Source organism: Typopeltis vanoorti, chromosome 10, assembly GCF_054136105.1.
Source record: "Typopeltis vanoorti isolate ZY-2024b chromosome 10, IOZ_Tvanoo_1.0, whole genome shotgun sequence".
In the NCBI taxonomy this organism is placed as follows: domain Eukaryota; kingdom Metazoa; phylum Arthropoda; class Arachnida; order Uropygi; family Thelyphonidae; genus Typopeltis; species Typopeltis vanoorti.
Window position 1 is genome coordinate 15,093,573 of NC_143558.1, and position 20,927 is coordinate 15,114,499.

The 20,927-nt window shown below is 33.7% G+C and overlaps 1 protein-coding gene across 2 annotated transcripts in view; it reads left to right on the forward strand.

Annotated features, from left to right (window-relative positions):
* Positions 1–20,927, forward strand: part of LOC150102184 (serine/threonine-protein phosphatase 2A 56 kDa regulatory subunit epsilon isoform-like) — a 270,781-nt gene that overhangs the window by 120,948 nt on the left and 128,906 nt on the right. For both annotated transcript variants that reach the window (XM_090399531.1, XM_090399530.1), the window contains exons 3-4: positions 6,554–6,655; positions 12,300–12,392. In XM_090399531.1, coding sequence (XP_090255657.1) covers positions 6,554–6,655; positions 12,300–12,392 — 195 coding nt within the window. The remainder of the gene's footprint in view (positions 1–6,553; positions 6,656–12,299; positions 12,393–20,927) is intronic.

Genomic DNA, 20,927 nt, shown 5'->3' on the forward strand with positions numbered 1-20,927 from the left:
TGCATTTAGAAATCTTCCAGTGTTTGTCTGGAATCTGGGAACAAAAAGAAGGACTGGCCATGGGTTCATCATTAACACTGGTATTAGCAAACCTGTTTATGGAAAAATTTGAAAACAATGCTCTTAAGAATTACCATAAAAAACCAAAAATATGGCTACGCTATGTGGACGATATTTTCGTCATATTCAGTGGAACAACAGATGAACTTATCAATTTCAAAGATTATCTCAACAATTTGCACAACACCATAAAATTCACTTTAGAACAAGAAAAAAAATAAACTTTCTTTTCTGGATATTCTATTAGAAGTTAATGAAGAAAGTAAACTCTCCTTCTCAGTATATAGGAAGCCGACAAACACTGGAAGATTTCTAAATGCAACCTCACACCACTATCCTTCACATAAAATAAGTTTAATTAAAATTCTTCGAGACAGAGCATACAATATCTCCAGCACACAAGAAAGATGTAACGAAGAACTAAAATACTTAACACAAATTCTCCAACAGAATGGATGTGAAACAAAAACCATCAAGAGAATTCTTAAAATGCCTCCAGCTAACAACACAATAAAACAGGATTACAAAAATGCAATCTCACTTCCTTATATCAAAAATGTTACAGATAAGCTAGCCAAATTAATGAATAAACACAAAATAAAAGTAGCCTTCCTTCCTATGGAAAAAATCTCAAGATTCCTACATCCACCAAAACCACCTCATCATCCTCTTAAAAAACCAAGAGTCTACAAAATCCATTGCTCTTGCGGGATGTGCTATGTAGGATAGACAGGAAGATCTGGAGAAATACGCATGGCTGAATACCAAAAGGACGTACAATACAAAAGAGAACAAAAAACGGGTCTTGCTTTCCATACCACTTTAACTGGACACGATGTACTCTGGCAAAAAACGATGATGTCATACATAGAAAACAACAGTTATATAAGAAAATTTAAAGAGGCTGCTAATATGCTAAAAAAACCCAACCCAATGCAATAAAAATCAAGGTTTAATTCTCCATCAAGTGTGGTCAGCTCTAATAAAAAATCTACCTCAATCTGAGCTCGGACTGTATGAACAAGAACACGTGACATCGTCCAGTATTGTTCAACGTCAATAACGTTATATATCTGCATTCTGTTATTTGAGTTTTATGAATAGCCAGACGGTTATGATTTGTATTTATTAATTCTCTTGTTTAAACTTTAAGTTATACTATTTACCCCCTGAAGATGTAAATCCTACGATTTACGAAACTTGTCGGGAACTATTATTTCAGTGTTTTATATAACTGAATAATAAAAAATGTGGTGTAATCACCGAAATATATCTTTTGAACCAATTAGCCACAGAAGTCTACGCCTGCAATATATTTCTTTGTTAATAAACCCATTTACTCCATAACATATATCATTGTAGTTATTCATAGTTGTTTTTTGGCACCATACTGTATATATATATATTGAGAAAGATCCGCTGACACATTATTCATGGATCTTCCTCTACCTCTATGACTAACATTGACACAAATGCAAATACTCATATAAACCAAGCTTTCAAGCCATCATTCTTCCCTTCCTTAGTACACACAAAACATTAGATATGAATGGTATTAAAGTTAAATGAATTATGTATTTTAGTAAAATTCTAATAACTCTTTGAAAGCAAAAAAATTATCAAAAATTCACCATCATCAAATTCGTTATATGTACCCTTGGGGAGGGGTTACAAGATATTATGATAACACTACATGATAAAGTTACACTATTATTAACTTCCAATCACATTTCCCCTTCAAATTCATCTGTTATTTGTCAAGACTTCATTATCAGATCTTTTTTTTTCTTCTGTTTTTTCTAAGCCATTTTTTACTATCTCATTGCACTTACATCTTGGTCTTTTTCTGGGACTTTTTCCCTTTCAACCTAAGTTTTGATATTCTTTCCTCTCTCATTCTGTTTAAGTGACCATACTATCTGAGATTAGCTCTGCTACCAATGGAAAGTTCTTTCCCAATAGTATAATTTTTAATGCTGTCATTGATGCCATCTGCTCGCTTGACTAATCATTCACAGAACTCTCATATCTGTGGTCTCCAGTCTTTAATCAAGTGTTTTATTTCTAACCGAGCTCTCAGATCCATAAGTTAAAATTGGTTTCAACACTGTCGTGTATACAGCTAGTTTAGTTTTGACTAATTTCTCTCTTATTCCGTACAAATTTCTTTAGATGACTTCCTGCAATATCAGCTTTGCTAATTCTGCTGTCTTTCCACATTTAATTTGCCATTTTCGCTGAAAATCTTGCCTAAGCAGCTGAAATGTTTTTGTTCTATAGGTTTTCCATTCAGGATGCAGTTGATGTTTACAATGTTTCTGCTTTTTTCATTGTCTTTGTCTTTTTAATGCTGTTCATATCAAATTTATTGCAGTAGTTATTCAATTTACTCAGGGAATCTTGCAGACTCTTACTGGATATATTCAGAATTATAACATCACTGTATAAGCTAAGGAGGTAAGATTAAAATCGCCAATTTTGATATTAGATTTAATACCACTTCACAGTGGGATCCATATAGATAATGAATAACGGTGGAGGTAATGTGCACCTTTGTCACACATTTGATTTAACATCAAACCATATTCCTGTATCTTCTTCAATTCTCACTGCTGACTTACCGCTTAAATGGAGACTATGTATTGCTCAATATGATATCCCATTTATGCCATATAACTGTAGTGTTTTGAAGAGCCTTCCTCTTAGCACCTTGTCATTTACCTTTCCACACCTACAAAACTTAAATACAAATACTTGTTATATTCTCAAGATTTCTCAACTATTTAGTGAAAATCTGATCTTGACAACCTCTATTTGTCCTGAATCCAGCTTGTTTTTCACCAGCTTTCCCTTCTATAATTTTTCTTAGCCATTTCTCAAGTATACTTACATAAATCTTATCGGAACACTCAGTAGGGAACAGCCCTCTCTAATTTTTACATTCAGTTTTATTTCCCTTTTTATAGCTGGGTACCGTGAGAGCTCTATTCCAATCATTTGGAATTCGATCCTCTAATCAGATCTTCTGAATTATGCAATGTAGCCATTGTAAAACTTTTATACCTATATATTTGAGCATTTCTAATTGAATTTCATCTACTCCAGCTGTCTTTCCACATTTCAGATTTTTGGTGACTTTTTATACTTCAAGTATGGATATGTATTCCTGACTGCATTCTTATTGGGAGTTTTTTTACCACAATGCTGACACTGCTTGTTTCTTTTAGCAATCTTTCAAAGTAATTACTCCAGACTTCTTGAATATCTTTAGTTTTTATGCCCTTTATCATCTCCAATTCCTTTTATTACACACTTTCCTCCATTTCTAAACTTTTTCAATAGCCTCCAGAATATTTTGTCACCTTCCTGATGTTTATTTCTTATGTTCTTACCAAAGTCTTTCCATGACTTTTATTTAGCTAGTTTTACACAGTGTAACACTTTCTTTCATTTTTCTCTGTATTCTCTAAGAGCACAAGCTGGCAAGTAAGCCAGCTTATGCTCTTAGAGAATACAGAGAAAAATGTAAGAAAGAAACGCACTTTGTAAAACTAGCAAAAAGTGATCAAAAATTACTGAAAGGAAATTTTTCATCATCAATTTCCTGATATGTATCCCTAAGAAATATTCAGGTTATAATAACACTATATGATTAAGTGTGTTGTTGTTATGTGCCATCCAGTCTTTCTCGACAATTGATGATCCTGTGAACAAAGGCTCTCAATTCTACTTGGCCTCTTGTCCTTACTTTCAGTAATTGTAAGTTCAAGTTGGTAAGTTCTTTTATGTTGTCCATCCAACTCGTTTGTGGTCTCCCTCTTCTTCTCATTCACTCAATCTTCTCCCAACATAACTTTGCCTTGAATCCAATTATATTATCATATTATAGTACTTGGATCATATTATGCAAGCTGAATCCAATGATTCAGCTTGCATAATATGATCCAAGTACGTCAACTTCTATTTAGCAGTCGTTGCCTTCAAGGAGCATTCTGTCTTTATATTCTCTAAAACTTTCTTATTAGTCTTTCTTGCAGTCCATGCGATTCCTAATAGTCATCTTCACATCCATAATTCTAATGAATTAATTCACTTTCTGACTTTCTTCTTAATAATCCAGCTTTCACATTCATACATCACTACTGGATATATCATTTCTTTGATAATTCTAACTTTTGTGGCCTTACTCACACCTCTATCATTTTTGTCACGTTTAACATCGCCATGATTAAGTTTACATTATTATTAATCTTCTGTCAACAATTTTCTTCCAAATTAATCTGTTACTTGTGAGCACTTCAGTATTGTCAAATCTAATATTTCGTGCTTCTAAGGCACTTTGACTGAATCAATCTACCTAGACCTTGATCTCTTTCTGGGTCTCTTTCCTGCCATCTTGGCATCAAACATCTGTTTTGCTAACCTTTCCTCACTCATTCAATTTAAGTGGCCATACCACCTTAGATTAGCTCTGCTGATATATTCTTGAATGCTAACAATGTCAAGTTCCTTTCTAATATCTTCATTTTTAGTATGATTCTACCATTTATGCCATCAGTTCACTCAACTAATTTTTCACAGAAACTTCATATGTGTGGTCTCCGGTCTTTGATTAAGTACTTTATTTCTAACCTAATTCTCAGATCCATAACTTAAAACTGGTTTGAACACTCTTATATATTACTAGTTTAGTGTTTTAACTAATTTCTCTCCTATTCCGTATAAATTTATTCAGCTAGCTACCCACCATATCAGCTTTGTTTATTTTGTTGTCTGTTTCTGGATTTATCCTGCCATCTTCACTAAAAACTATGCCTAAATAGCTGAAAGATTTTACTTGTCCTATAGGATCTCCATTCAGAATGTAGCTAAAGTTTTCTGTGCTCCCTATCTATGCATCTTGCTGATTTTCATGCCAAATTTGTTACAGCTGTTATTCAATTTAGTTAGAGAATCCTGGAGACTTGCACTAGACGTGTTTAGGAGTATAACATCATCTGCATAAAGCAGAGAGGTAAGTTTAACATCTCCAAATCTAATATTAGGTCTATTGCCACTTTCTTTCATAATGTGATCCATATAGATGATGAATAAGAGTTGAGATAATTTGCATCCTTGTCTTACCCCTGCTTCTACATCATACCATCTTCCTGTATTTCCTTCGATTCTAACTGCTGATCGAAAACGTATTGCTCTGTATAATGTTCCATTCACCCCATATAATTGCAGTATTTTGAAAAGCTTTTCTCTGGGCACATTGTCTTTTTCTAGATCTACAAAACTTAAGTACAGATCCTTGTTATAGAATTTTTCAGCAATGGTTAATTAAAATATCATCAGTAATAACAAAGTATAAAAACTGAGGAAAACCCTCATAAACACTTATTTATTTGTATACTTTCACCTAAGTTTCATAAGAATCTTCAGTACCAAATTCAGAACAACAAGCAAAAGAATAACAGTCAGTTTTCTAACTAAAATGTGTGTGTTTGCACACATGGTCATGCATGTACAAAATTAGGAAAGATTATAAAGAAAATGATTATAAAGAAAATCTTTATAAAGAAATGTTTGACATTTCTTTATGAAGACATTCAATGGCAAAACAACATTTATGAAGGACTCTTGTTTTATACCATTGAACTCTGTTTAGTGCAGATAGCATGCTCTTTATAAATATCTTTACAAAAAAAAAAAAAAAGTTAAACATGACTCCATTGCCCTAACTTAAAAAGATCTGATGGTCTACATCTATTCCCTTTATGGAAGATAGTACTTCTACTTCTGAAATCTACTAATCTTTCTGCTGTTTGTGTGTGTGTGTGTGTGTGTAGTTCAGAAAGTATTGACTGTTTTAGTTATCTTATATTGGCTACTAAGGTGGTCTATTTTATAATTGTTTGTTATTGTTTAATTGCCATTCTGTACTGAAGATGCCTGCGAAAATTCTACAAATAAGTTTTTATGTATGGATATTATTTCTGGGAAAACTCACCTCTGTTTTTATAGTTTGTTATTATTGTATCAACTCATGGTATTCCACTGTTTAAACAAATATCATTAGTAAGGACACCAAAGATATTTAAATGAACATCAAGTTACACAAGAAGAATTAGGAAGTTCCAAGGTGACGAGTTATAACTTGTACAAAAGAATGATGAAGGATAAACTTCAGTTGTCCTTTGAAAAATTCTATAATAGAAACAAGAAAAGTCATCACTTTTAAAAACTTTTAGAAACATTTAGTAATAATTTAAAAAATATAAAATAACATTTTGTGCTTGAAAGGTGGTGAGTTTAAGCAAATATATAGATAAATAATCAGGGAAAAAAATTCTAGATATATAATCACTTAGAAACACACTGTTGTGTAAATTGAGGGATAAGATATCTGCATTTTAAATTGTAATATAAATAACACAATGTATAAAGCAAAAAAGTTCATTCTGTCTGTATATATTTAATAACAAGGAATTATTTTTTCCCTTTATAGATTGCATGCAATCTTTTTCGCACTCTTCCGCCAAGTGAAAATCCAGATTTTGATCCTGAAGAAGATGATCCAACTCTAGAAGCCTCGTGGCCACACTTACAAGTAAGTTTTGGTATATCCTAAATTAAAGATGGTCATTTTTTTTTGTCTATCAATCCAGTAATAAATAGAAATTACTTTGGACATAGTAAATTTACCACTACAGGTGGAAATCACTGAGGACATTAGTAAAGTTATGTTCTATAAAACAACAGTCAAAATTTTCTGATATATACCCCTTTAGGGATGTACAGAATACTGTGGAACTATTGAAAACATACTGATGTTTTCAATAGTTCCACATATTTTCATAGTCCTTTTGCTTATTTTCAAATCATATTGATTACAGCAGTTATTCGATTTAGTTAGGGAATCCTGCAAACTTGTACTGGATTTATTCGTTGCTAACTTCCTATCAACAATTTTCTTTGAAATTAATCTGTTTTCTGTCAAGACTCCAATATTATCAATGTACTGTATCAGTACATTGATAATACAGTACATACAAGTACATGGACCTTGAACTTCCTCTGGGTCTCTTTTCTGCTATTCTGTTTAAGTGAACCATACTATCTGAGATTGGCTCTACTAACACATTCCTGTCTGCTACAAATGTTAGGTTCTATCCTATATTCTTGTTTTTAATATGATACTGCCGTTGATGTCATCTGTTTACTTCCCTGATCTTTCTCAGAATTCTCATTTATGTTGTCTCCAGTCTTTGATCAAGTTTTATTTCTAACCCAGCAGACCATTTATTGATATTGGTCTGAACATTGTTTTGTGCAGTTAGTTTAGTCAAAACACTCAACTATTCCATATAAATTTAATCACTTGATTTCCTAAAATACTAGTTTTGTTAATTCTGTTGTCTATTTCCACATTTAATTTGCCATCTTATGAATGCCTCAAAAAATTCCTCTGCAGAACCTTCTGGGACTATAGACACAAATAAGTTTCTTGTTCCATTCACCATTCTGATATTTGTTTACATCCCTCTACTGCGCATTGCTTGCCATTCAAGAGGATTGTTCTTATATATATAGTGTTGAATACTATTTCTGCTTCTTTTCCTTGATCATTATTGTGTGAATAAAACATGTTGTATTTGTTGCTTAGAAAAATCTAACATTTTTTCCCCCCTTCTTTGCTTCAATCACACCTTTTATGTTGATCTAGTATTTATCCATGTTGTTTATTTTTTAACGGTATATATTAGAACACAGAAAAATTAGTAAATAATTAATTTATTAACTTATTGCTGATATTTTGCTGGTGTTATAACCAGCATCTGCAGAGCACAAAAACACAGTTTGTCACAATATGCGAGACTATAACATGATGTAATCAACGGACTAGTTAAACAAAATTGTAGCAGCAACACAAAGAATGGAGTCCTGATTTTGGTGCCCTCTATCTGGGAAAAAAAAAAAAAAATTGCAGCTATCACATAAGAAACAGAGAAAAAAACTTTTTTTTCTCTTTTGTTTAACTAGTCCGTTGAATACACCATGTTGTTATAGTCTCGCGTCTTGTGACAAACTGTGTTTTTGTGCTCTGAAGATGCTGGTTATAACACCAGCGAAATATCAGCAATAAGTTAAAAAATAAACAATATGTACGACAAGCACATAAGTCTGTCCACACGTTTAGTATTTATCCAGTTCTGCTAGTTCCATTTCTTTTCCATTGATGCTTATTATGCTGATGATGTCAACTTGAACTCTGCTGATGTTTGAGTTGTGATTTGTTCCAGTAGTTGACTTTTTATTATTTGCCCTGGTTCCCTGATGTAAACAATGGGGCCTTGTTTTAACAGGATGGCATTCCACTAGAGATGAAACTTGTATGAATTACCAAGGGGAGAAGTTACTTCAACAGGTAACTGGAAGGAGAACTAATCAATAAAAAAAAAAATCCATTTGGTGAGGGAGAAGATTGTCAAATATTTTGGTTGGTAGGTGAACTTTCTGTCATTGCTTATAGCAACTAGATAAGCATCTCTTCTAGCTTGATCAGTGGAATTTGAAAAAGGTGAATTTAATGGACATTAAATTCACCAAAGAAGACAAATTTTATTTTAGGATAGTCAGGTTGCAGGAAATTAAGCATCAAGCATAAGAATTCAAAAAGGTCAGAATGATTTTCCGAATTCGGGAAGAGAAGTAGAGACAGCCATTGAATGATACATAATAAGGCAAGGAAATCTGACATCATAGAAAGGAGATTCAAGATTAGGCATCATATGCTAAGTAATAGCAGATTGCACAAAACAAGTAAAAAACCACCCTTGTGGCAGAAGAAATCAGCATAGCTTGAACAGGTAACATGAGCTGTGATTTCAGGTTTGGTTTAAAACAACATAAAAAAAAACCAAAAAAAAAAAAACCCCAGGAGATTGAGTTTAGATGTCTGTAGGAGATAGTGTTTCTATCATGAATGTGGAAGTGACTATTTGTAATATTTTTAATTTTTTAACTGCAGCAGACACAGACTCTGTATCTGAGTTTATCTCAATGGTGTTTAAGAGATAAAGAGAAAAAGAGCAGGGGAACATGTAGTAGGAGGGGATAAACATGTTGTCCACACATAGCACATCCATTCTGCGCTACTGGCCTTCCTCTCAGATCTCAGAATTCAGAATGGCACATCCATTCTGCGCTACTGCCAGATGCATCAGGTATGATGCATCTGGCAGTATAATGTCAGTGGGATTTTGCACTAGTTGTGATTGAGAAGCCACCTAAATACATTACTACCAGATTCAGTCCTGTGCAGTATTTGGTAGCCAGCTTGTGGAACAGAACTGCTTTATTGCCATACCCCTTCAAGACGCAAGAGATTGTGGAACTGTAATGTGTGGCATGCCCCTGAAGTGTTTTAAGGGATGAAAGTCCATATGGACAGTTTGCTTAATATGATATGCAAGTTTCCTGATATCCTACAAACAAAGGTGAAATACAGTAATCTCTCATTTATCCAACCACAGCAGGAGAGTAGTTTGTTGGTATGATAATTCAACGGTTGGATAATTTAAGGTACAGTTTCATTTTGTTGTACCAGAAATCAGTCAACACATTAATCCAGTATTTTTTAAATTATGTTTTGCAGAGCCCTAGGGTTCTGCAAAAAATTGTAGGGGTTCCATACAGCACATAAAAATTTAACTCAAATTAGCTGTATTTTTTGGGGGGCGGGGGGGGGGGGGGGACTTTCACGAATGAGGAAAATATTAACAGCATAACTTTTGATTTCTTTTTAAAACAATTTTTTTTTAATTGAAATATTTTACATATGTAACCATTCATTGGCATAATTTCCTTTTCCATAATGCTTTAGGAGATTTTCATAGGGTTCTGCAAAAATAATTTTATGTAGGGTTTCCACATTCTCCTAAAATCCACTTCACAAGGGGAAAAGGAATCAAATAACTGTTTGCCCTTCGTGGATGCCTTAGTCATATGCTTTCCAAATGGTTCATTATCTTTTTTTCTGAAAGATATTTGCATAAACTATCATCATCCAGCACAACACTCTGGTATACTTAAAACACTAACACAGCATGAGCTATCTGTTCCAGCATTACTACTCTTACTGCTGAACTTACCTATCTTCACCACACTCTCTTAGCTAATGGGCTATAAAAAAAAAAAAAAAAAACTCTCTTTTTCCTAATGCAAAAGACAACAATAAAACTATTCCATACATTCAGGGCACATATGAAGACATTTTTCCTGCGTGCTTAATAAATACCAGCTCTGTACTTGCCCTGTAATTTGTGACCTGACTTACTGTGCCATATTAAGTAAGCAATGCTGGGCACATTGCTTACTTAATAAGTTTAGCAATGTGCCCAACTTATTAAGAAATAAGTTGGGCACATTGCTAAACTGTCAGTTGGGACTAACAGACCAGGCCTTAGACACTCTCCCTGTTACACAGGATTAGATGGAAGAAAACAAAAGTGCTACACAGAAATCACTCTCTGAGAGACTGTTTTTGTAATCTGCAGCAGCTTTAAAACATTCCCCAAACCTCAACAAGTATGGCTGTATCAATTTGCCAAAAATCTGGGAGATGGTAATTTTAAGATCAAACTCTAACCTCCCATAAAATTCACTCCATATAAATTAGGACTGTATTGTCCATTACAATTTTAAACTGTTCCCTCTGTTAACTAATTATTGCTGTTTTTTGAATACTGTGGCAAACTGTTTGTGCTCTGAAGATGCTGGCTATCAAACCAGTAATTATATTATAATTAAACCATGATAAAAATAATAAACTCAACATGAATTGCCAATACCTAAGCCATTAAAAGTTTTTTGCTTGGTTATACTATAAATTAAAGATGCCAAGAAGTTATATTCTTGGTTTAATCCTTTCTTTATCCAATTGTAAGGAAACAAAGTTTGCTCGTGAAGTGACTTCATGACTGGGCTACTTGTATATAGAAGCTAATGACTTCACATCAATTTTGGTATCACTTCTGAATCTGGCTCCCACTGATGAGACCACAATAAAGGTCGAAACCGGTCTGGGGTAGGAACACTAAGGATAAGGATATGTGCATTGCATTATGGGATACTAAGACAATTGATGTGAAGTCACTTCACATGCAAACTTTGACTTCTTGGATAAAGGATTAAACCAAGAATATGACTTCTTGGCATCTTTCATTTACAATACTTAAGCCTTTCTACTCTGCAGTCTCAAAAGGTTTAAGAAACACTGCACTGATTCATTCAAGTGTTGGCTAATCAAAGGTTCATTCATTAGCTCTGTAGTATATTGCCTGGCTTCTAAATTTAAATGAGGTAAGTTAAGTTATTTATACTTCAGCTATTATATTAAAAATATTAAGTTAAGTGATTGCCTGTTAATCAAGCAACTTGGTTTCTTTTAAATCAGACTTGAATAATGACAGGGAACTCACTACTGTCTCCATAGTATTCTAGTCTGCAATGCATGTGTGTGTGTCCTCCGACAGGTTTGTCTGTTTTGAAGTGAAAAAAATAAAATTATAAAATAAGAAAAAATAGTTTTCATTAATATTAGGTTCACTCATATTCAATTTAAAACGCTCTTATTTCTTTTCCTCCTAGACAGTATTTGAAGCAGGTGTTTACAACCAAAGAGCTTTTCTTATTGTCTAACTGTACTACAGATGTGCTTTGTTTAAATTTGAGAAAAACTGTTTTGTATGATTATCTAATTCATCATCTGTTACTTTTGTTCTGAGAGTGCCAGACACACAGCTAGTGAAACATATTTAGATTTGGATGTGTCATGAAAAAAGATTGTATCTGTGTACTATATCTATGGAGTTTGTGTCATCCTAATTATTTCAACAGTTGAAGAAACATGCCAATTTTCAAAAGTGCCATTTCTAGTTACTTGTGAAATGCTCAGTGTCTTGGAGACTACTTTTTATTTGGAGATTATCAGTTTTGATTTTAAAACACAGCAAATGTATTGAATTAAAGCGGAGATTGCATTATAAATTATGTGGCAATCGCTTTATTTATATTCAATTAGATAATTTTTATATTCTCATTTCTGTGGGATAAACTACTTATAGTTGATTGGTTCTGATAATGTGTACTAGCTCAATCTATTTATTCCTTGGTTTAATAATATATGGATGCACTATAATTATTACTGTAAAATGATATATGATAATAATATTTAATATTGTTTTCTCTAGGTTGTTTATGATTTCTTCCTCCGATTTTTGGAAAGTCCAGATTTTCAACCAAGTATCGGAAAAAAAGTGATAGACCAGAAATTTGTTTTACAGGTAAAATACTTGAAATCCAAAAAATGTTTACATGCACAGTCAATTTTTAATAATAAATGAATTATCAGTAATATTTGAAATTGAAATACTGAGTGGGTAGCACCATTTGCAACGGATAATTAATTTTATTTTTTGTTACAAATTATTTAAATAGTTGTGATTTTATCCAATCAAATATTCACTTCATTGGTAATTAGTTTTTAACATGTTTCATGTATAGAAAACACTATTGTTTCTGAATGTGGTTATTGCTTGAGGATTGTACATTATATTTATGAATTAATTTCATTGGCAAAACTAACATTAATGCATGGTAAACAGTAGTTTATTACATGTCATGCTGAAACAGTGGTTTCCCAAGTGAATGTTTTCACTACAGAAAATTGAAGCCATTTATTCAGTTCATTTCTATAGTTCCACTCAGTTGAGTGGAACTATAGAACCATAAGTACTGAAGTAACATTTTATTACAAAAATTTCCTTTAACATATCATTGTGCCTGTGGGACTCGTGTTGGGACTTTTTAAGTAGTGTTATAGAATTCAATATGTAAACAGCTTTAGTTTTATGTTCATGCATTGAAACTGAAATTGTGCGAGCTACTAAATGAACAATAAAGTGAGAACTGTATTGCACATCAGAAGTCGTCTGTATTTCATTTTATAAAATTTAAAGATTGACATAATTTATTGCTTATTATATGTGTTATTGATAGGCAGAAAAATCCTGATATCCTTATATTAATAAATATCTGTGGAAATGTTTAGGGAAATGAAAATACCAATGATACTCTTATGGTGATGGTAAAATCATACTGAATTTTTTCTTTAGATGCAGACTAGCATTTATTACATAACGCTGTGTTCCATTATAAACACAAAAGTAAATTCACTCATAGTCTTGATGTTATTGTGGATAATGATATTTTTAAGCAGGTCAAGTTTGCTAGTGAGTGTGTGTGTGTGTGTGGTGGTTGCATGAATGCAACTGCATTTTACAGCTAAAAGCCTCATGTTGGAATAATTAAGCATAATATATTATGTGATTCATTAGTCTTCTACAAGTATGAATATACAGTTGACTCTTGAACTGTGCAGGTCCATTATTTTTATTTCAATAAATATATAGGAAAATTTTTTGGAAATTTGTGACAGTTTGAAAAAACTCGCAGATGAACTGTGGAGCTTAGAAATATCAAACAATTTTTTAAAAAAGTTAAGTATGTCATGAATGCATAAAATATATGTAGATACTAGTCTATTTTATCATTTACTACCATAAAATATATGCAAATATATTATAAAATTAATATTATTAAAAAATCAAGATGCTGTATTAAATCATAACTGCATAAAATAAATTTTATAAACAAACTTCATTAGTGTATAGGCTAGGCTAACATGAAGCAGTCATATTGCTGCTGCTTCTTTATCAATGCATGAATCGTTATACCTATAAATAAATATGAATTTTTTTATTTCACATCATCTTTTTCATTCTTGATGTTTAGTGTTAGTAATACGTACAACATCTACACTGTTTTGTATCATATAAGACAATATTGATGTAGGTACTGACAGACAGATGATTCATCTTGTAAACAGATGATGTAAACCTACGTTATTGATAAATACAGTACTGTAAATGTAATGTATTTTATCTCCCTTATGATTTTCTTAATAACATTTTCTTTTCTCTTGCTTACTTTATTGTAAGAATACAGTATATAATAGATATAACATACAAAATATGTGTTAATCGACTGTTTATGTTATTGGTAAGGCTTTTGGCCAACAGTATGCTATTAGTAGTTAAGTTTTTGGGGAGTCATAAGTTATACATGGATTTTCAACTGCACAGGTGGTCAGTTGCCCCTAATCCCCACATTGTTCAAGGATTACCTATATTCAGCTTTAGATGCAAAATCTTAAGGCAAAATAGCAGTAGCAGCAAGGTATGGTATTCCTGAAATGCTTATAATCCTTTTCATGAGATGTTTGATATTTCAGTACTTACAAGATAATCACCAAGGAGGAGTCAATATGTCATGTTTATTAGTGCATTTGATTACAGGTTCTCCTGATCTGATATCACTGTTACAACTCTTATTTATATGTGTATATATATGTGGGTGTGTATCTGATCCACACATAAAAGGCCACATGACCTATAGCACATTAGGGCTGTGTGTGGGCAAGAGGAATAGAAGAAAGAAGGAACATGTTCACATTTTGCTTGAACAACTGAGGGTTGTAATCTTTGGGGCAGAGTGAAGGAGACTGTTCCAAAGTACAGAAGTAGGTGGAATGAAAGAAGAGGCAGTGAAGTTGGTTCAGTGAGTTTCAAGATGGACTGTAAAAGGGTGTTGATTAGCAATGGTTCTTGTTTTAATGATTTTGGAGGAGAGTGGGGGGAGGGGAATAATAGTAGTAGATTCAACAGAGCACTGTCCATGAAAGTATCTGTAGAAGAGGCACAAGGCAGAAACTGAATATCTGTGAGAGAGAGATTGAAGTAGGAATGTGAGAGAGAGATCAATAATTAATCAGATTTCCCTCTTCTGCATAGAATCGAGCAATCTTAGAGAGGATTTTGGTGCACCACCCCAAATATAGGAACAATACTTCATGGCTGGGTGGATTTGGACTTTGTATAGAGTTAGCAGCTGTGAAGGTGTGAAGTAGTATCTTGTGCGAAAAAGTACACCTAGTTTTTTGGCAGCTGCAGAAGCTATAGTTGAAATGTAGTTGTGTCAGGAAAGGTCTAAGGTGCAGGTCAGTCCAAGAAAAGAAATCGTCTCAGAGGCATACATGATATGCTTCTTATATTCTGAACCAGTGTGAAGATACCGCTATTCAATATAACATAGTCCATGAAACCTTTCTTATTCCTTGTGGCTTCTCTTCATGTATATTTATGTATATCTTTATGCTGGAAGAACATGTTGTTAGTGATGACTAGTCCATGTTCTGAAGAGTAATCTTGCAGGTACTTACCATTAGATTAGTTTTGTCCTTTCTTTCCAAATTTTCCCAACACATTTCTCTATGTCTGGTATTTATTTCCTATTCTGCTGTTGACTCTAACAAGGACCAGTTTTTTGTTTTTCTTTATATCATTTGCTTTTTTGTAGTGCCTTGAAAACTTCCTTCACTTCTCTGGTAGAAATTACTTTTGGATCATAGGCATAAATAAATCTCATTGTCCAATCTCCTCCCACATCACTCTACTGGAAATTGCCTATCATTCAAGATTTTCTTTGTGTTTTGTGATGAACACTATAGCTACTGCCTATTAGCTGACCTTAAAAAAAAAAAAGGGGGGGGGGGAAAAAGTGATTTTCTTGTTTATCCAGGCCATGTACCAGCAAGCATGAAATTCTGTTATATTGTACCATCATCATCTTTTGGTTTAAGCCAAATGTGAGCTTGAGTGACTGGAGACGGAGAATGAGTAAATGAGAAAGCATAAAATTGTGAGAAACTGAGAAAAAACAGATAGTATTGTGTGGGGATTCAATAAAAGGTATACTTAATGAGAAAGTGATAAAAGCACGATTTCCAGGGGCAAAGATAAAGATGTTAATGAAGCTTTAAGTTTGCAGAAGAAAGAAGCAAATAAGTTAATTGTTTTGTCAGACACAAATGATTTGAAAGGTGAGAAATATGCAGTCACAGAAAATATGAAAGAGTTGTTAGAAGAAGCAAAAACGAAGAGCAAGAAAGTAAAGATTGTGAGTCTGCAGGGCAAAATTGAGACGAGCCATGATTGTCAGTGTGAAGATTCTGCAGGAGGATGTGTGGAGTGAATTTGATGGATGTAAGTGCTGGTGAACTGCGCTTAAATGTTTTTTAGAGTTAGGTGCTTGGAGAAAGTGTTGTTCAGTGAGAGGTTGGAAGTGCAAAGCCAGGAAAACTTGAGATATTAGGGGGAAAGCAATCAAGCATGTGTTTAGCCATCCCTGGCACAAATGAGTGTGAATGCAGGAATGACCATGTGGAAATAGCCACTCCTGGCATACTTAAGTATGAGTGCAGGAATGATTATGAAGAGCTAGGTGCAGTTTCCCAGGTTTCAAACCTGAATGAGCAGGTAATGATATTATGAAAGGTAAATGTGTGCCCAAGGAGATGTTGAAATGCATATACACAAAAGCCCGAAGTAAGAAATAAAGGAGAGGAATTTTTAGCATTAGTCAGCTCAACTTGGCCAAAAATAATTGGCATCAGTGAGACCTGGTTGTCAGAGAATGATGTAGTTACAGGAATAGAATGTAATGGATATTGTATTTTCAGAGACAATAGAAGAAATAGGGCAGGAGGGATATTAATAATGATAACTGAAGAACTTCAACCAACAAAAAATAGAAGTTAAGGAAGATTGTAGATCTGATGGAAATGGTTCATTTAAAGCTGTCTGGTGTGAGATGTAGGCCAATAGGACAAAATCTATGATTGGTTGGTTTGTTGCTGCTATGGATCTGGGATCCAGAAGAAAATGTGGATGACATGCATTAGCACGATGAGTGCAAGCCAAGCAATTATCATGGGAGACTTCTGCTATTATAATATAGATTAAAAGGAGGAAAAGGCACATGGCAAAATGGAAATGGAATTTATACAGTTATTAAGGGATAATTACCTGAAACAGTATGTGATGGAAGGAACCAGGGGTTTGAGAGTGTTGGATCGGGCCTATAACTGCAGTAACAACTCTACTTCTGATTGGGGAAAGCGATGATGCAGTCTTTTTCTCGTAGGTTGCTCAGCATATGGATATTTCAGTCAAGAAAGGGTTTATGCAAAACTACAAAGGTGGCAATTATGACAAACTTAGGAGGCAACTTGGAGCAGTGCCATGGCACAAGAAACTACATTGAATGAATGTCATTAGTGCACAGGAAGTGGTCAAGGATTATTTGAGTGAGGCGGTATTGGCAAGGGGGGGGGGGAACCTTCTTTGGGTAGAAGAAAAGACATGAATCATTAATTTTTCCTTCAGTGCCACTTACTAGCTTCTTAATCTTTACAGTTCAACAGAAATTTAGAGTGGCACTTGCTTGCTTTCCAACACTGGAAAGAATTGACATCTGCTGCTGTTGTCACATCAAAAGCTGTCCATACATCCTAAACTTTTCTAATTGAGGAGGCTCACCAAAGAACTCGTGTGCTGAAGAAATTTTTTCACATAAGTGATCTCACCATTTTGTTGTGAATATATGAAATGAAGAAATCAAGTTCTCATTATCAGTAAGAATATATTTCCATTACAGAAATTCTTTGTATGCTATTGATGATTATTTAAATTTAAAATTTTTTCCTTGGATGCCTGTTATTTATTTTCTATTAATAGCGAATTTAGATTTGATATGAAACTAATATTACTTCAATACTCACATTACTAGTTGTCTCTTGCTTTTATCTTATGATTCTGCTAATTGATCATTCATTTTGAACACTAAAAATTAACAGTAATTTTTGACATAAGTCAAAACAGAATGTTTTGATATTATATATTATTAAATAAATAAAACACCTGTAAAAATTTTTGTTTTAACTCTTTTAAATTGATCAGCTCCATGAAAATTCATGTTACATATTGCATTATTGATTTAAAAAAAAAAAATTTTTTTTTAGCTCATTGCAGTTTAATTTTTTTTTTTTTCAAATATCTTCATATTCAATAAGTTTTCTCATAGTGAGATTCTTTGTTTCTTAATTTCATTAGAATTTTGAGAATTCTTACTTGTTTACATTTGACTGTTAAATAGTATTATTGTCATATCACCTTAAATAGTGAGTTCTTGATTGTTGCTTGTGCTGACCTTGTGTGACTTTTTGTTGGCCAAATGGTTAGCGTATCCACTCTCCAGCCAAGATGCTGCAGGTTCAAATCCTGCCAAGGGTATGAATGTTTGTGATTGCCCTGCTAAGCAATTACGATATGTATTGCTCTGACCTGTGTCCTGGCACAGAATGAGCTATGATGTCTTTGTGCCATAAATAATAAAAAAAAAAAAAAAGTAAACAAAAATCAAATCACTGTTTGTCTAATTAAAGCAACATTGAAGGTTTCTCCAGCCAAGATGCTGCGGGTTCAAATCCTGCCAAGGGTATGAATGTTTGTGATTGCCCTGCTAAGCAATTACGATATGTATTGCTCTGACCTGTGTCCTGGCACAGAATGAGCTATGATGTCTTTGTGCCATAAATAAAAAAAAAAAAAAAAAAAAGTAAACAAAAATCAAATCACTGTTTGTCTAATTAAAGCAACATTGAAGGTTTCTGGAGTTTTAATCAATAGTAGCAGTAGTGCTAATTAGAAAATTGCAGATTCTTATGCCATTGACCAGCCAATACATCTACAAAAATAATTTTTCTTTCAAAATTTCATTAAAAGTTTATTTTTCACTTGGTTAGACTATAATAAATTTAGTTTAATCCTTTATCCAAGTGTGGGCAAACAAAGTTTGCTCCTAAAAGTATCTTCATACATCTACAAAAATAATTTTTCTTTCAAAATTTCATTAAAAGTTTATTTTTCACTTGGTTAGACTATAATAAATTTAGTTTAATCCTTTATCCAAGTGTGGGCAAACCAAGTTTGCTCCTAAAAGTATCTTCAGGACTGGGGTAAGGTGGTACAACACCGGGCAACTCGTTGCAAAGGTGGAGCAAGCTAACATCACTCCTATCTCAGTATCTCCCATAATGCAAAACACATCTCCTTGCAGATATATATAATATTATGCATTAAGGGAAGGGCCACTACCCAGACTAGTTTCGACCTTTATTGAGGTCTCTTCAGTGGGAGCCAGGCCCAAGTGGAGATACCAGGCAGAAGCATTAGCAAGGTCATCTCCACCTATAGGAGTTGCCAAACGGTGTGCCACCTTTTAATTAAATTACTCTGGATTTAGAGAAAGATGTTGAAAGTTTATTTTTCACTTGGTTAGACTATAATAAATTTAGTTTAATCCTTTATCCAAGTGTGAGCAAATTTAATTTAGTTTAATCCTTTATCCAAGTGTGAGCAAACAAAGTTTGCACCTGAAAGTATCTTCAGGACTAGGGTAAGGTGGTACAACACTGGGCAACTCGTTGCAAAGGTGGAGTAAGATAACGACACTCCTATCTCAGCATCTCCCATAATGCAAAACACATCTCCTTGCGGATATGTATAATGTAATGCATTAAGGGAAGGGCCACTACCCAGACTAGTTTCGACGTTTATTGTACCACCTTACCCCAGTCCTGAAGATACTTTCAGGTGCAAACTTTGTTTGCTCACACTTGGATAAAGGATTAAACTAAATTTATTATAGTCTAACCAAGTGAAAAATAAACTTTCAACATCTTTCTCTAAATCCAGAGTAATTTAATTAAAAGGTGGCACACTGTTTGGCAACTTCTATAGGTGGAGATGACCTTGCTAATGCTTCTGCCTGGTATCTCCACTTGGGCCTGGCTCCCACTGAAGAGACCTCAATAAAGGTCGAAACTAGTCTGGGTAGTGGCCCTTCCCTTAATGCATAATATTATACATATCTGCAAGGAGATGTGTTTTGCATTATGGGAGATACTGAGATAGGAGTGATGTTAGCTTGCTCCACCTTTGCAACGAGTTGCCTGGTGTTGTACCACCTTACCCCAGTCCTGAAGATACTTTCAGGCACAAACTTTGTTTGCTCACACTTGGATAAAGGAGTAAACTAAATTTATTAAAATTTCATTAAATAATAACTTTGGAGTGAGACCAGAATGTTGCATGATGTGGAATGCAAAATTGTTTAATTACTTAATTTTATATAATTTATGTACTCCTCGTCGTACACCCACACCATTATATTGGAGATATGAGGTCCCCTCCCCCCATGCCATGTCATGAGTGCTGTGCATCAATGAACATTCTTGTCTACAAGTTTCACCTTTAACTTATGCAGTTAAAGGTCAGATTCTGTGCTGTACTATAGATGTGTGGCTTTAACCTAGTTTGAAAGAAAAATGATTTTATAAAGGGAAAAGAATATAATTAAAAAATTAGGAATGCAGACAGTTTGTGGTTTTTGAGAGGGACTCTCTGTTGTCACCACTGAAATTGTGGTGTTGTGTGTGTATTGGGGAGGAGGTGTCAATTAAGTAGTGTAGACAGTTGATTATGTGGAGTTCCCTCCTGTGATGAGTCATTGCAGTTGTCATATAATAATAATAATTTGGCAATCATTGCTTGCAACAACAAATGCACACACTTTTTCCTGAAACTGCCACATGGCACATATTCATATGTCATTTTTCCTTAATAATTGTACCCCATTGTTTCTATGATAATGCTAATTGTTCACACTGACAAAAAATCAAAATAAAAAGGTTTAATTTGAAAGTCTGCTTAATTATTTTTATATAACTTATGGTCTACTCGTGATATTTTGCAGATAATGACATAATTGTCTGCATAATCAGTGTTTATATCTGATCATTCAGCTGTGACATTCCAACATCCCAGGTGAAATGTGAATTGATACTATCATTGAGGTTC